This window comes from Saccopteryx leptura, chromosome 1 (assembly GCF_036850995.1).
Source record: "Saccopteryx leptura isolate mSacLep1 chromosome 1, mSacLep1_pri_phased_curated, whole genome shotgun sequence".
NCBI classification, from domain to species: Eukaryota; Metazoa; Chordata; class Mammalia; order Chiroptera; family Emballonuridae; genus Saccopteryx; species Saccopteryx leptura.
Window position 1 is genome coordinate 128,017,840 of NC_089503.1, and position 18,533 is coordinate 128,036,372.

Below are 18,533 nucleotides of genomic sequence, written 5' to 3' on the forward strand. Positions count from 1 at the left end.
GTCACTAAGTGAAACAAGAATGCTACAAAAATGTATCAGGCAGGAAAGACTTACCCGATGTCACTAATGTAGGAACCCAAGGAAGCATTTCCATTATTCAGAGAGCAGAGCCAAACCAAGTTCTCTAATGCACAAATATTTGTTTGTGCTGCTCTGTTTGTTTACAAAGCAAAATGATCCTTGGGTTATTTTGTCTATATATTCACAACTGTGGATTTATTTCAACAGTATAATTGCACACAAGAATGCCTTTAATTCCTGATGGACACTGGTTTGGAAAAATGTCAAAACTTTCATGGCATCCATTTCATTACAAGGTGTATCTGCAGTTTAAGTAAAGGCTGACATCAAGAGCAGTTATCAAAATCTAAGACAGAGGAGGGAATTTCAGAGCAACAAGCCACAAGATGGATGTGGCTTCCTGCAGGACAGCATCCACTTAGGGAGACAGTGTGTCTTCCTTCCTCTGAAATGATACCTGTCATAAGTTGAATTGTGTCCCTCAAAAAGATATATTAACTCCTAAGCCCCAGCACCTGTGAATGGGACCTTATTTGGACATAAGGGCTTTGCAGAAGTAACCAATTTAAGATGAGAACATTGATAAGTGCTAAATCCAGTATGATGGATGTCCTTAAAAGAAGACAGGAGACAGGCAAAAATGTCATGTGGTGATGGAGGCAGAGATTAGAGTGATAAGCCTGCAAGCTAAGGATTGCAGGCAACCAGAAGAAGCAGGAAGAGACAAGGATCCTCCCCAGAGACTTCAGAGGGAACGCTGTTCTGCCCACACCTTGATTTCAGACCTATGACCCAAGCTGTGAGACACTATATGTCAACCTTGATTAATCCTTTTAATAGAACTTACGAGGAAAACCCCACATTCTAGATTTCAGATAGGAATCGTTGCTATGTTGTGTAACTACAATGGGTACATGCAGATAAGAAGGATGCACCCTATTGGACTGCCACTAATTTCTTTAAAAAAAATACATGCACACACACACACACACACACACATTCTATTTACTTGATCTAACAGAACAGAGGAAACACATTCTTTATATACCCCTGTACTAATTTTGAGTTCAAAATGGTTCAAGGATTTTTAAGCCATTTGAAAAATAAGATCTAATATATGATAGCACCACCCACTCTGTCTATCATTTTATCAATGGGAGAGGCACAGAACAAACCAAGGCTATGTTGGCAAATCAGTTCAAGCAAGAAGCAAACAGTCAGGACTTTCATCCAACATAGAGACTGTGCCACTACACAGCTGGAGCCAAAAACTCTGCAATTTACCACCCGGCTTTACTCAGTTTTTGGAACCATCAACATTTTTTAAAATTTTTTATCCAAGAGGCAGCTGTGCAGAACAAATGTCAGCTGGGTTGGAGTACTGGCAGCGCAGAGAAGATAGGACTTCAATATGGGTCGATATGTGCCGGATTAAAATACCACTGATGGGAGGCTCCACACGCAGCCAAGGCTGTGAGGGCAAATGCCGTGAAGTTTCCCTTTCCCGTTTCTCCTACTTCCCCAGTGACTCCTGCCACACCATGCTGTAGACAGTCTCCACACCCTTCTACCACACTGTCCTGTCTCAGGGCTATACACTACAAAATGACTCTTTTTCGCCTGATCAAAACTTACACCATCACTCTCAGGTCATGCCTTAGTAGCTCGGTACAGTTCCACTTACTGAGAGGTTAGGAACTGGTGTTTAAAAGGCATCAATGTATTATTGTATGACACAGAGTTCTCAGACTTGGTACCTTGGCATTTGGGGCTGGAAAATTCTTCGTGGTGGATGCTACCTCATGGATTCTACCTACTAAAGGACAGTAGTGTTCCCCCAATCCAGGTTGTGACAATCAAAAATATTTCCAGGCACAGACAAATGTCTTCCAGGTATGAAATCATTCCCAGCTGAAGTACTGTATTCTGAATAGGAGCCAGCCTCTGGAGGCAGACCCCTGGGTTCAAATGACTTCTTCTACGTACCAGCAGTTTGATCATGAGAATGATATTTCACTGCCCTGTGCCTTTGTTCACACACTAATAATGTATGAGTGTGATGGTGCCCTCCTCACGGAGTTATGTGGGGATACATGAGGTGACATCAGGAGAGCACTCAGCACAGGGCCAGGCACAGTCCAAATGATACACGCGCTGGTTGCTTATACCCTATGCTCTGTACTAGAGATGTTAATGTCTGGGATCTACACTCAAGCCACCTGAGCAGTGAAGAATTAACCTTAGCCAAAGAGAGGTCTGGGCCTTGTCCTGGGCTCCTGGGAAGTCATCCCTAGGCCCCAGAATGCTCTGCCTGACAGGAGTGTCATTGTTTGCCTGGCCAGAGACAGTCTAAATATGATTTATAATGGGGGCTTATAGCCACATAGTATCAGCTCTGCCTCCTGAGGGGTTGCAAACTACATGTATCAGATCAACCTCTGTAAGGCTGAAGGCTCAAGGTCAGCCAGGCAGGCAGTGTGTAATTGAGGCCCAGTAAAACTCTGGACACAGAAGGGTCCGGAGCTTCCTGCATAGGTAAGCCTCCACACAGCGCACAGAACACTGCGGAGAGAGAAGCACTGTTCAGGACTGCACAGAGGACAGTGGGAGCACCACATCTGCTCGCTTCCCTGGACATTCCCCTTGGCAGATGTTTACCTCTGTTCTTTATTTGTAATAAACCATAACTGTGAGCATCACAGCTTTCGGTGAGTTCTGTGACTCCTTCCAGTAAGTTACCAATCCTCAGGGTGGTGTTGGGAACCCCAACCTCACCCCTGGTGTCAGCAGTGAGGGAGGTCGCCTGCGGATGCCCCTCTCTCTGTGCAGGGCGCCACCCCTCTGCACCTCCTTACCACAGCAGTGTTCGTTTAACCACCTCCTGCAGGGAACAATCCCTGAGCACGATTCCTTAGGCACACTGAGCCTACTAAGGCACTTCTGAAAGGTTAGTGCTCCCTGAGGGGCCTACACCTGTGGTGCCAATAGCAAAATATGCTGTATTTTTGGCCAGCGTGACAGAATAATGTCATGTTAAATCTGTATGCCCCCTCGAGTGGGGCAACTGTGGCCAAGAGGGCTGGGCAGGATTTCAAGCTCCAGTGGAGAAATGGGGCCCAGGGTGGCCCTCTTCTGGAAAGATGTGTGAACAGGCCTACAGCGTGAAGCAGACACCCTGCCCAAGCCCCCAACGTAGGAAGAGTGGCCAAAAATAGCCGCAACCTGCCTGGCCGTGGCCTTTTCTGAGCTCAAGCAGACACAGGGGTGACCCAGAAACTTGCCCAAGCCGCAAGCAGGGCTGATCACCTCCCCTGCAATGTGACCCGGGCTGAGGCCTCACATATAATCTAGCTCTGCTGGGGCCCCAGCAGCATAGGGAAGGCCCCGCAGGGTGGGACTCCATTTGAGGGCACAGCCAGAAAATCCAACTCAGCATGAACTTGGAAACGGCAATGTCCAAGCAAACAGGAATAATAATGCTGAGACGCTTAGCCAACCAGCTCCCCACCAGTGAGAAATCAGTCTTGAGAAAAGTGGAAGTAAAATGACTCTGAAATTGGTATGTCTAATATGCTTAAAGGCATTTTTAGAAGCAGGTAAAACAGCATCAATATAACCAAAATATATGTCATAAAACCAAAAGAGAGGCAAAACAGAGTAAGTGGATACCAAAAAACAAACAAACAAAATACCAACAAATCTGGAGATGATAAAATAAAGTCATCCATTATGGAGATGCAAAGCGAGTAGGCACTGGTGCTTCTACCACGGCCACTCCCGCAGGTGCGAAGACAGGACAGTGAGAACACGTCACTGGCCAGCAGTCTGTCTTCTCGTGGGGATACAGCCAATAGCCAGATGTGTAAAATGATGTGGGGTGCTATAAATCACATCAGTGCTGTGGGAAACTGAAGCAGGCTGAGGGTGACGCCCAATGAGGTGGCATCTGGAGGTCAGGGGACGCTGCTGAGACAGGGACCCATGAGGTCAATGAAGGCAACACAGGAGCCATGCAACATGGAGAAGAACATTCCGGATAGATGGGAGGGCTTTACGCTGATTTGCTAGCTGGCTCTAGTAAAATAATAATCATATAGCCAACATTGTGTTTCTGGTGAAATTACTGATATTCTAATTCTGTTGTAAACAGGTCTGATGCCATTCACACTCTGTTAATCACGTCTGCATTAGGAGTCCTGGCTAATATACTTAGACAATACGATGTATAATGAGTGAATTCAGGATTTGAAAAGGAGAAAATGTTAATTATTTGGAGATAATAATACTGTCTATGGAAATAAACTAAGACTCTCAGACAAACTAACAGAGCTAATAAGAGTTCACCAAAACAGAGCAACATAAAACACAGTGGCATCCTTATGCATAGACCTGCAATAGACAAGAGAATAGGAAAGAAATCTCTTAGAAAACCAAGAAATAAATAAAAAGAGGTACCTAGAACAAGTCTAAGGGACATTACTACTGACCAATTTCATGAAGACAAAAATGTCCTGGGAGAACATAACAGAAAACCAGGATTATTGGAGAGATATGCCAAGTCATTCTATAGAAAGGTGGAATAGAAAAAAGAAAGAAAGAGCACATCTCTGGCTGTTTTTTATAGTGCCCTTTTATTATTTCTTAGTTGTTAAATATCTTCCAAAGCAAAAAATAGGAAATGCCATATAATTTAAATCCTGATGCCAGCTGGAGTTTGCACTGAACCTGACGAGCTGACTCTGTAATTCATGAGGAAAGTAAGCTAAAAGAATTCTAAAAAAACAGAAGAACATGGAGAAAATACTTGCTTTTCCAGAAAGTAAGGCTTCTCGTAAAGCTATATCCTTAAACCAAAGTCGCACTGGTGCAAGAAGCAACCAGTGGGTCCAGGCCACAGGCCCGCAGACCAATACTCTTCATCCATCTCCTTCTGCTGTTCTGTGTGTGCCAGTGGGTGGGAGGGACTGTGAACCATGTGCACCATCTAAGACCACTGGGTGAGGCATGTGAAGAAAGGCAGAACTCACGCTGGGAAGAAACTGGCCTGAGCAGGGGCATGTGTGACCTCCAAAGGGCCGGAAGACGAGTGATAAGGAAACTGAGAGGGGAAACTCCCTAACCCCTGGAGCCTCCTCAGGGAACTGCAGGAGAGGAAAGCCAGCACCCATGGATTCTTGTGTCCAATACAACAGTGTCCTTTAGAGCCAGAGACTGACCTGAGTTCACTTACTCCAGTCCTCTCCCTTTGCAGAAGAACCTGAGGCCCAAACATGATGATGGCTTGGCTGAGGTCATGGGACAACAGAACCCACTGGATGCCTCCTCCAGGGATCTCTCCAACAAAAGCACACCCACAAGGCTCTGTCCCTTGCCCTGGCACTTGACCCGCTTGTCTGTTCCCATCTTGAATCTCCCTCTCCCTTGTTCTCTATAGCAATTCTCCCTCTCTAGTTCTCTGCCCTCATGAATGGCTCCCCTTCTATCCTTTCCTGGCCCCTACTCCTCTCCTACCCCTCCTCTTGAGTCCCTGCCAAGTATGTGATGACCTTCTTGGTGTTCAATTCACTCTCTTCCTGAATGACTACAGAACCCCATGGCTTTGAATATGAGCCTGAAGCTAATAACTTGTACATCCATATCTGCAGCCCAGACTTCTCTGTGCCCTGGAGTACACACTGTTTGATCTAGCAGTCAGTGAGACACACCCAGGGGGCAGAAGCCCATTTACCACACTACACTCTCCTAAAGACCTAACATCCTGCAGGTGGAGCCATTTTCTAACCCTAACGCTCACCAGGTACAGCACAAAGAACTGAGCTTCCCAATAGGTAAGGAGGCAATTTTATTTATATGATGTGTTCATATTGATACAAAATCGGTATCACAGGAATCTCTCTGTAAGATCCAATGATTGAGAATGAGTTCAAGGAAAATACCAGTTAGAGGCACAATGTAAGGTTCCCACCCCAGAGGGATCCTGAAAAAATAGAAAACTCAGGGACCAGGGAAAGATGGAACTACCAAAACATGGCAGTGTGTGGTGTAACCCCAAATTTAGCCATCTAAAACCAGTGACAAGTGAGACCCGGGCCCATGCCATGGCTGCCAGCAGGTCTGATGAGTTAAAATGGGCATCGAGTGACATCAGGCATGAGGTCACCGCAAAGATGACTATTTCAAAAGACTTTTTTCTAAAGGTCTTTTGTTCACAGTTTAGGGACAAGTATACAGAAGTATGTCACAACTCAGAGCACATAAGGAAAACACCAAAACCATTTTAACACTTACCTGGTCCCAGGGAGAGACGGTGCCCCCAAAACACATAAACAGGTAGGCCATGGCCACGAGACAGATCCATATCACCACTGAGAAAAGGCGGAGCAGCTTCTTAAACACAGATTCGATGCAGACGAGGATGAATATTGCAAAGAAAATCGCCAGGGCAGTGGGAACCGTTATTAAAAACGCCACATGGTCTTCAACTTCCTAACAGAAAAAAAAAAAAAAAAATATTGCAAGGTACAATTTAGAAACACCGTGGAGGCAATGATTTATGTTATCACAATGTTATCAACATTCATCAGTGACAAAATATATTGGGTTTTAAAAAATTATTTTCAAAGTAAAATAGTTTAAACTTTTGAAAATGCAATTTTTCTGTTAAACAGCCATGTTTTTCTATATAAATATCCCAGTATTCAATGTAAAGTATGCAAAAGAGCTATGCTATCAAATTTAAATTTTCCCTGAAAAATAGAGAAATGAATTTAATTAAAAAGTGAATGCAAGAACACAGAATATCAGGATAAAATCAGGCAACCACCTGACGGCCTGCACCGCAGGATTTAAGAAATGCCCTGACCATAGAAAACGCGGGCTTCCAAATGATTTGAAATCTTTTACTTTAAAAAATCTAAAAATCATCTCTAAAGTTGTGAGCTTTTATTTTAATGCATGGCGATTAATGTTTCAATAGAATCATAGGTTAATAGAAAAGGAACAGAAAGTACCAAATATAGAAGATGAGAGCGGGAAATACTTAGAAGAATGTGCCATTTTGCTAGTTTCCTTTCCCACATCTCTAGGGCTCCAGTAGCAAAATAAAAAGGGGCATTTAATAATAGCCTCTTACTAATGCATGATTTTAAAATCACATTTGCTCACTAATGCTCATTTTCCATATATCTCTTTCTAGCCCCTTCCCAAAAGCACACTATTTCAATTCTACACAATGCAACACAGTCTAACAGACATCCAGTTTCCTTTGATTAAACAAGCATGGGTTTAGACGTTAGCTTCTGCAAAACACTACGCTGGAAAACTGCTATGAAAAGCATGCACAATAGAGGGAACACGGCTCAAGGTCTCTCATTCTCACCCGACAGGTTTAGTTACCAAAACACCCAAAGGAGTTTCAATCAAAAAAATCCATATGGCTGGGACCCTAAAAACTTCCACTTAGGTTTTAGAATAGTAAAAGCTACAGGAAAAGCTGGGACTTATGGAAGAGCCCCTTGAGCCTAGCCAGTGCCCCCACCTTTTCTGGTTGCTGCCAGGTTCACTTGTCCCATAAGCAGTTATAGCTTCACACTGGACATGGCCCCAACAAGATATCAAGCCACTAACCACAGAGAAATGGAGAAGCAGAGTAGATCAGCCAAATAACCACACCAAGTGCAGGTAAACATGGAGGGGAAGACAGTGGTCCAAACCCACCCTTGATGACTCCATTTCCCTTTCTCTCTCACAATTATCTGGGTGTCAAGTGATCATCTGGGAACATGACGATAGTAATAACAACCATAGCAAATACTGATAGATAGATAGATTTTTGTGCTAAGCACTTTTAGGCATATTAACCTCTTTTTAAAAAAAAAAAAAATTTATTTATTCATTTTAAAGAGGAGAGAAAGAGAGAGAAAGAAGAAAGAAGAAGGGGGAGAAGCAGGAAGTATCAACCCAATATGTACCTTGACGAGGCAAGCCTAGGGTTTTGAACCGGCGACCCCAGCATTCCAAGTCGACGCTCCATCCACTGCACCACCACAGGTCAGGCTTAACCTCTTTAATACTTAAAACAATCCTAAGATGGGGCGCTAGTGTTAGCAATATTCTCCAGGGGAGAAAACCAAGACACCAAGAATAATAATGAGTTTCATGGCCTGACCGAACCGATGAGGGAGAAAGATCCAGAGCTCAACTCAGGTTCAGGTTCTGGCTGGGGGGGGGGGGAGGGGGTGCCAGCCACCACCCAGGACTTTGCCCTCCGGTTACAATGAGCTGCATGCAGTGGGGCCAGCCCTCGAGTAGCCAGAAGAATGAGTGTTTCCAGAACTGGCGGAGACAAGAGGATTAAATGTGATGTTCTTATTCTCTCCCTCTATTGCTATTTTTGCCCAAGCTTAAGTGTCTAAGTTGCACTCCTACCCTCAGCCACATGTTCCAGTCCTTGCTGAAGCGTATCAGATGTCCACCAGGCTGCCAGCGCTCCCCTGCACTTGGACACCGGAATCAGGGTGAGTATGGATGTGACAGCATGCCTTCCAAGGACAGCAAATTTGAGATTATGATTGCTCCACACATGGAGCCCTGAAAACTCATTTATTGTAAACCGCCCAAAATGAATTTAACTGAGCTATGGGCAGAAAGCTAACCAGGGAATAACCGGGACAGCTGTTTTCCCAGTATGACTTTTCACTCATTTCATTAGCCCAGTAGGGGAGAAACCATTGTGGATTTTATTGCCTCTTATTTCTCCACAAAGACTGAAAATGGTACAAAAATATGCATAACTACATAGTGAAAATTAGTAGGTAAAGGGACCAAAAGATTGTGATGGAGTCCTTCTAGGAAGCGGAGGACACACTAAATTACCTGCATGCGTTCTTCCTGCACTTCTCCTCTAAAAGATCTAACCATGAACACAACAAATACCTAGTGGCCCACTGCGCTGGATACAGTATAGGCTAAGACTAGATACTGTGCTGGGCTTGAAACTGCAGTCTTTGCGACACATTATTTTTCTGTTTTGTTTTGTTTTATTTTTATGTCAGGTTCTTCATCACTGAGAAGTGACTTATCTAGGCTGCAAGGTGACCTCTGCATTAGGCACAGCATATCCAGTGCCTAGGTCCCATGATATTTTTAGAGACACATAAAAGTGCTTTAATGTCTCAAAAATTTTTTAAAAACTAAGCTTTTAGAGTCAAAGGTTACACGCATCTTTATGCTAACACACATGTAAACTGTTATTGCGAATGTATTTTTAGGGAGGAAGGGGCGCAGGAAAGCCTCTCAATAGTAATGTGATTCTAGGGGGTTGGTGGCCAGTCCCTGCTCACCAGATGTCTGACATCACCAGGTCAGACCCACACAACAGAGGATGACCTTCCTTCAGCTTCAGTGTCCCCCACCTCTGGAGGCGACAGGATTCCCAGGGGGCCAAAGGCTGCAGAGAGTCAGCAGCTGCTCATGAGGCTGTGGCCATGACCACTATAAATCCTGAGCCCACAGAGAGATAGGGGCTCTTCTACAGAGAGAACAACTATCAGTTTATTCTTCATTTGCCTTTGAACTCTAACTCAGAACAAGTTTTAATATAGACTTCTCCACAAAACAGAACTTTTATAAGAGTGTCAAGGAAAAAGACAGTAGAGTAATTCATTAAAGAATGTGTAAGCTTATAAACTACATTCTTTCCGAGTCTCACTGTTGGCATCACGCATTTTTCTTAAAAATAAGTAAATTGAATAAAAGAATAACCTCGAACCTTCAATGACACGGTCCTCAAGCCACACGGCACATCCTGTGGTTGTTCTCTTTTGGAGATGGTTAAATGTTCAAAATTCAGAGTATAAACAGAGTTACTTATAATAAAGCAAACTAAAACATTCAAATCAGTGTCAATCTAAATAAATATGTTTATGTACCCCAGCCCCTTCTCCCTGCATGCAAAAAAAAAAAATAATACAAACTAAATGAAATGTACTAAATCACCTTTATTAATACTAAACTGTACTAAATGCCTTATAATAGGCCTTTATAGGTTAAAAAAAATTACCATAGACTACAAACTAAAGAAAATGTACTAAAATGCCTTTAAAAGCGAGATGTCGAGCATGATATCATCTACTATAATGATAATGGATTCTTATCGGTCTCTTCCAACATTTTATCCTTTCTTCTTCAATGCATATTTTGGCAATTCTGGATGGCTTCTAATTGCTAGGCCTATTAAATACTCATTGCTTTTATTTATTATGTTACAGCTCCTTTGTTTCTTAGAGGCTTTTTCATGGAGCAACAGATTATCTGTATTTTCATTCTTTTTCACATGTATTTTTCATTTCTTGTTAAACAAAACTATTTTTCATTTAGGTGGTAAAATTCAGTCTAATGTAAAACACTGTTTTATGAAAAGATATTTTAGTGAAGTACTTTGAAGTCCCAAGACTACAGGCAGAAGCCCATTCCCATGACTTACTGCTGTGTTTTGGGGTGAGCGCTGAGCCTCTAGCCTGTCTTCAGGTAAACAGCAGTATGGATATTGCGTTGCCTGTGGCTGTTTGAGCCTCATGGCTGCACCATAAATAACAGACTATTATCATAATGGCCAGCACTTTCTTTTTTCTTCAATTCTCAGAAGTTTCTCACCAAGACTAGTTTAACCTTTCATTAACAAATTTATGTCCATTTTGCATTATAAATAATAATTTACTTTATTACTACAAATTATTTTGAAGAGTTGTCATTGGACAAAAAGACATCATCCTTTAGCTATGATATACATCTGACTTTAGTGTTATGTATGTTGATACAGATTGTCATCCATTCATATATATTGCAATATAAGTGTGTGTGATATAAAAGAAAACACATTTTTCATCCTTTCCCACATATATAGTCATACTCTATCATGAGGTGTGAAAGGTATAAAGTTTCTGATTAAAACATTCTATATAACTAAGATTAAATAAATCAAAGGTCTTAAGAAATGGAGAAATAGAACATTTACATGGATAAGAAAACAGTATTGTTAATATGTCAGCTCTTCCCCCAATTAACCTATAAATTCAATGCAATCCCAATAAAAATCTCAGCAAGTTATTTTGTAGCTATCAACACACTGATTTTAATGCTTATGTGCAAAGTCAAAAAGACCCAAAATAGAGCCCCAACCCAATGTTGAAGGGTAAGAACAAAGCTGAAGGACTAACATTACATGAATTTAAGACTTACTAGAAAGCTATAGTAATCAAGATGGAGTGGTGTTGGCAGAAGAAGAGGCAAATAGATCAATGGAACAAAATAGACCCACACAAATGTAGTCAACTGATATTTGACAAAGGAACAAAGACAACCCTATGAAGAAAAGATAGTATTTTCAACAAAATATCTTGGAACAACTAAACAGATATTCACATGCCAAAAGAAAAAATGAATCAAGACAAATACTTTACACTTTTTCCACAAATTAACTCAAACTGGATCGTAGATCCAAATATAAAATGCAAATATAATTCTAAAAAATTCTGAAAGCCTTCCCATACCCTAAACCTTAGTCAATTTGTCACGCTAAAAAATTTACAACATAGAAATATTTTTGAAATAAACATACAAATTATATGTAGGCAAAAGATGAACCAGTTTTTATCTGCTTAGAAAGATGTATCATTCACTCTTGTAATGGTAAAGTGACTTGTAACATACACACAAATATATGGCTTACAGTCTGCCAAATTTACTTATTCTCAGCTCCCATGACACAGGCCAGAATTCCTACACATATTTTAAAATGATGGATAAAGACATGAAAAATATATTTTACAAGAAAAATTGTTTTATATTAGGCATCACAGAATCTTCCCTTCTATAAGAACCAGACCTCAAATACAAAGCAGTCCTGAAGGCATTGATAGTCTTACAAAAGGAAGACAAGGTCTCCAACACCTTCTTTCTCCTTCTCCCAAACCTCCATTCCTCACCACCACCACCCTAAAACACACACACACACACACACACACACACACACACAATGAGTGAGTGTACTAAGGCATAAAACCTGGGACAGCTGGAGGAAACAAGAACTATCCTTGTACTGCAGGCAGAAGGGGTAACCACAGATGCCTGAGGCTGAGCAGCCTGGAAGCATGTAGATGGACAGAAAAGAAAGTGCAGGCAAAGAGAGTCAAAGTGAACCTCAATTAGGGCACATTCCAGCTATGTTGAAAACAGGAGTGAACTTTTGGGAAATGCTTCCCCACTTAGAACTTCAATATTCTTACCAATTATAATCAAATAACGTTTTACAACAAAATAACAGAAAAGTGAACAGAGTCACCAACAGAAGTAACAAATGGTTTAGATTTCCAAAGACAGCAGATGTCAAAATTGACAGCCACCGAATACAGAATAGCTGTATATGATATTTTTAAAGGCATATGAAGGATAATGATACAACAGGAATCAATCAGGTACAAATAGAGAAAATAGAACATGTAAAAATGACAGATATAATCATGTAAATGAAAGCTTGACATTTAGGTAAACAGAAAAGGAAAATTAAAAAAGTGAACTGAACAATAAAACAAAGAGCTTAAAAACAATGTAACAAAAATAAATAAATAAAATATTAAAATTATAAGAAACCCTAAGACAGAGAATAAAATAAAAAAATACAAAGCATAATGTGTCTAATTTGAGTCTCTGAATTACAAAATAAAAATAATTAAAATAAAATATCTAAAGACAAATCAGTTGGGAATTGTGTAGTACTGATGAAAATCAATAATCTTTTAACTACATATATCATGTTTACATGATCATAAAAATGCAAAAGATAAGATGAAGAGAAGATCCTAAGAGAGCCCAACCAGAAAAGGAGTACCCATAAAGACCAACAGTCAGCATGAGAGAAGAAATTTCAACAGTGCAAGACAGAAATGGTGAATGATTGAACAGAAAATAACAATCACCTTGTATAGCCAACAAAGCAGTTTTTATAGAGAAAAAAATAATACAAACATTGATAAATACATACTTTTTCAAAGCAGATATTTATTATCAAGACATCCTCTCCAGTTAAGCCACAAAGAAGTGTCAATAAATTTAAGAAGACTGAAATTATATCAACTATCTTCTCTGACCATCATGTTATGAGACTAGAAATCAATTACAAGAAAAAAAAAAAACCTAAAAAATATACAAACACATGGAGCATAAATAACATGTTACTAAACAATGAGATCAAGATTAACAATAGGATCAAGGAAAAAAATAAAAGATATCTATTTGAGACAAATGCAAATTGAAAACCCCAAATCTATAGTACACAATGAAAGCAGTCTTAAGAGGGAAATTCATAGCAATACCAGCTTACCTCAAGATACAAGCAAAATCTCAAAAAACAATCTAACCTTCCACCTAAAGGTACTAGATAAAGAAAAACAAAGCTCAAAGTAAGCAGGAGAAATAAAGTAATAAATATCAGAGTGGAAATAAATGAAATGGGTACATAAAATTCTAAATTCTTTATTGAAGATATGTAATATCAAAGAGAAGCAAGAGACTTAGAGAAAATGCTTGCAACATATACAATAAATGATTGCTATTATATTTAAAGAACTCCTGCAAATCAATTAGAAAACTATCAAGAATCCAACAGGAAAAGGGCAAAAGATATGAACAATCAGTTCACAAAAATAATTTTAAAATGATAAACATAAGAAATTGTTCTTTGCTTCATGAAAAATAAAGTATATACTAAAACAGCCCCCAAAAATAAGGCAAAAGATTATAAAACTAAGAGCTGCTTCTGTGAAAAGATAAATAAGATTGATAAATGTTTAATCAGGCTTATCAAGGAAAGGTGAGAAAGGACTTACAAAAATAAAAGGAGAAATGATAAAGGAGAAGTGACAATTAACACCATAGAAATAAAAAAGATTTTAAGAAACTACTATGAATTATATGCCAAGAAGGTAAATAATCTTGAAGAAATGGATAAATTCCTAGAAACATACAATCTTTCAAGACTAAATCAAGTAGAAACAGAAAATCTAAACAAACCAATAATAACCAGCAAAATCAATTCAGTAATCAAAAAACTCACAACAAACAAAAGTACTGGACTAGATAACTTCACATGTAAATTTTACCAAACATTCAGAGAACACCTATCCTTCTGAAACTGTTCCAAAAAATCCAAAAGGAGAAATGGCTTCCAAACTCATTTTATGAGGCCTGCATTATCCTGATTCCAAAGCCTGACAAAAACATTTTAAAGAATAAAATTGTAGACCTATCTCCCTGATGAACATGGGTTAAAAAATCCTCAACAAAATATTAGCAAACCAAATTCAGCAATACATTAAAAAGATAATAAACCATGGTCAGATTTATTCATATCAATAGATGCAGAAAATAGATTTGACAAAATCTAGCACCCACTTACAATCAAAACTCTCAGCAACATGGGAACAGAGGGAACATGCTTCAAGATAATAAACCCACAGCTAACATCATACTCAATAAGGAAAAGCAAAAGCCAAAAGCATTTCCCTTAAGATCAGAAACAGGACAAGTATGCCCACTTTCACCACTACAGAAAAAGAGAAATAAAAGGCATTCAAATTGAAAAGAAAGTAGTAAACTCTCATTATTTTAGATGACATGATACTGTATATAGAGAACCCTAAAGATTCCACAAGAACTATTAGAACAGATAAATGAAATCAGTAAAGTAGCAAGATGCAAAATAAAAATTCAGAAATCAGTTGCATTTGTATACACCACTAATGAACTATCAAAAGGAGAAATAAAGAAAACAATCCCTTTTACAGATACATAAAAACAAATGACCTAAAAATAAATTTAACCAAGGAGATAAAAGACCTGTACTTAGACAATAATAAGACATTAAAGAAAGAAATCAAAGAAAATACAAATAGATGGAAATGTACTGTGATCATGGATGGGAAGAATTAACATCATTAAAATGTCCACACTACCCAAAGCAATCTATAGATTCAACACAACCCCTATCAAAATACCAATGGTGTTTTTCACAGAATTAGAACAAATAATCCACAAATTTATATCAGCCACAAAAGACCCAGAATAGCCACTGCAATCATGGGGGAGAACGACAAAATTGAAAGCATCACACTACCTGATAACAAACTATACTACAAAGCTATAGTAATCAAAACAGCATGGTACTGGCCTGAAAACAGACACATAGATCAATGGAACAAAACAGAGAACCAGAAATAAGCCTATGCTTATGTGGACAATTAATATATGACAAAGGAGGCAAGAACATACAATGAAGTAAAGATATTCTATTCAATAAATGGTATTGGAAAAATTGGACAGATATATACAAAAATAAATAAAACTATACCACCTTCTTACACTATATATAAGAATAAACTTAAAATGGATTAAGACTGAAATGCAAGAATCAAAAACCATAAAATTCCCCAGAAGAAAATATAGGCAGTAAACTCCTTGATACTTCTCTTAGCAATATTTTTCTCTAATATATCTCCTCAAGCAAGGGAAACAAAAGAAAAAGTAGTCAACAAATGGAACTACATCAAACAAAAGTTTTTGCACAACAAAGGAAATCATCAAACAAATGTAAAGACAGCTTAGTGAATGGAAGAACATATTTGTCTTCCAATACATTCTATCCATAAGGGGTTAATATCCAAAATCTATAAAGAACTTATAAAACTCAACACACACACACAAAAAATCCAATTAAAAAATGGGCAGAGGACCTGAATAGAGATTTCTCCAAAGAGGACATACAGATGGCCAACAGACATATGAAAATATGCTCAACATCATCAATCATCACAGAAATGCAAATTAAACCACAATGAGACATCACCTCACACTTGTCAGAATAGCTATCATCAATAATTCAATAAACAAGTGCTGGTGAAGATGTGGAGAAATGGATACCCTTATGCACTGTTGGCTGGATGGCAAATAGGTATAGCCATGATAGGAAACAGTATAGAGCATCTTCAAAATTAAAAATAAAACTGCCTATAACCCAGCAATTCTACTTCTGGCTATCTATCTGAAGAAACCCAAAATACTATTTCAAAATGATAAACGCATCCCTATGTTCATTGCAGCATTATTTACAATAATAAAACTATGGAAGCAAACGAAGTGCCCATCAATGGATGAGTGGGTGAAAAAGCTGTGGTACATATATATCATGAACTCGGCCATAAAAAAGACTGAAATTTTACCATTTGTGACAGCATGGGTGGACCTGGAGGGTATTATGCCAAGTGGAATAAGTCAGACAGAGAAAGACAAATACTGTATGAATTCACTTATGTGTGGAATGTAAAGAACAAAATTAACAAACATAAAATTAAAACAAATTTATAGATATAGAGAACAGGCTGGTGGTTCCCAGAAGTAAGAGGTTTAGGGATTGAGTGAAAAAGGTGAAGGGATTAAGAAATACAAATTGGTATTTACAAAATAGTCATGGGGATGTAAAGTATAACATAAGGAATACAGTCAATAATATTGTAATAACTATGTATGGTGCCAGGTGGGTACTGGAAATATTGAGGAAATCACTTTGTAAATTATGTAATTGTCTAACCCAATATTCTGTACACCTGTAACTAATATAAAAAATATTAAAGTTGCTGTAATTGAAAAATAACATTTTTAAAAAGAAATCTTCTCTAAAAGAACTTTTAAGAAATTAAATAATTCTAAAAAGACTATATGATATATGAAAGAAGGTGAACAAATATAATGGTAAACACCTTGGTACAACCAAACATACACTATTTGAAAGAATAATAAGTGTCTAATTTCTATCCTTAAAAAGACAAAAAATGATATTCAATAACACTAATAAAGTCAGAAAAGAAAACTAGAGATAAAGTGTTTCAAAGTAATTTAATAAATTAGGTGTCGTGACCAACTTTTAATTTTTATTATGATAAAATTTCTAGGGTGACCACCAAAATAATACTAATTAAATATATAAATTCCAAATTATCAGAGGTAAAAATATGACAGAAAAAAATCAAGCCAAAAAAAGAGTAAGGAAAGGAATTGGGACAAATAGATATCAAGGAAGTAAAATGGCCCAAACAAGTGCAAATATATCAATTATCACAATAAAATAAGTGATTGGAACTTGCCAATTAAAAGGCATATTTCCCATACTGGATTACAAAACAAAGTCCAATGTGCTATTTAGAACAGGCAGAGGTAAGCAAAAAGACACAAAAATGTTGAAAATAAAAAGATGAAAACATGCTATTTTAATATCTTACAAAATATGCATTAGAGAAAAATAAATTTAAGGATAAATATAAACTAATAAAATGCTCATATAGGTAGGCAATTACAACAATTTTAAACATCTATAAACCCAATAAAATAGACTGAAAATACATAAAGTTAAAAGGTATACAACAAGAGAAGAAATAAACTAATGTATCAACAGTAATAATTCAACTTCTCCATCCAGTTATTAATAGGTCAAGCAAACAAAACAAGTAACACAAAAGATTTGAATGTCATATTTTAGCAAACTTGACCTAATTAACAAATACAGAATTCCATAGCCAACCTCAGGAGGAACAATATTCTTCTTAAGTGCATGTGGAATATTTTTTAAAAATTATGTGCCATGCAACTTGCAAAAAATTTACAAGAAGAAAAATCAGAAATCTATGTTCTTGGATCTCAGTGATTTTAAATTAGAAGTTTATAACAAAGACATAAATTATAATTACCACATATTTGCTGGATAAAAAGCACAACTCTAACTATTGGACTGAAAAAAAATCATGACATAAATTTGAAAAGAGTCATGAAAATAGTACATATCGACACTTGTATGCTTGGAGGAAAGATGGGCCTTGGAGGGAAACTGGTCATTTTTCAAGTTGAGCTGAATTACCTGTGGTCTGCTTGGTTTTGTTGAGTGTTAACATTTCTCAGAAACCCTTTCTATATAAGGTTCTTAGAGTTGAACAGATGAGGAATTTGTGCTAACTAGCTCTCACCAAAGTAGAGCTAGTTCTTCACAGTCAAATATGATCATGACCACAGACATCCTGGCAGGCTTCAACTGGTCCTCACTCTTCCCTGCCCCATATCCTGCTCTTCTGCCCAAATGCTGGCCACTTGTGAACAGTGGCTGAGTGTAGTTAGAGCAAAGAGCGCATTCCTAGCACCTGTGGCTGATGCAATGCTGTGAGAACACTCCAGCACCTGAAATCCTCCTAGGCACACCTAGGAGGGAGCTTGCCCACTATAAGGAAGTTACTCAGTGCTAACCAGGCAGCTCCCTGACCCTTTCAGCCATTGGCTTTGAAGAACATGCTGTAACACCCTATAGGCTGAACCTGTGTATATAAGCTAGCTTACTTCCTGAATAAATTGGATCTGCGTCACTGAACCTGGTCCCCAGAGTTGGGTCTCTGCGTTTCCATTGTCCTCTCCCCTGATGG

General features: G+C 38.4%; 1 protein-coding gene across 3 annotated transcripts in view; it reads right to left on the reverse strand.

The window, feature by feature from the left end:
* Positions 1-18,533, reverse strand: part of ADCY2 (adenylate cyclase 2) — a 412,700-nt gene that overhangs the window by 380,736 nt on the left and 13,431 nt on the right. For all 3 annotated transcript variants that reach the window (XM_066374716.1, XM_066374707.1, XM_066374698.1), the window contains exon 2: positions 6,310-6,507. In XM_066374716.1, the coding sequence (XP_066230813.1) occupies positions 6,310-6,507 (198 nt within the window). The remainder of the gene's footprint in view (positions 1-6,309; positions 6,508-18,533) is intronic.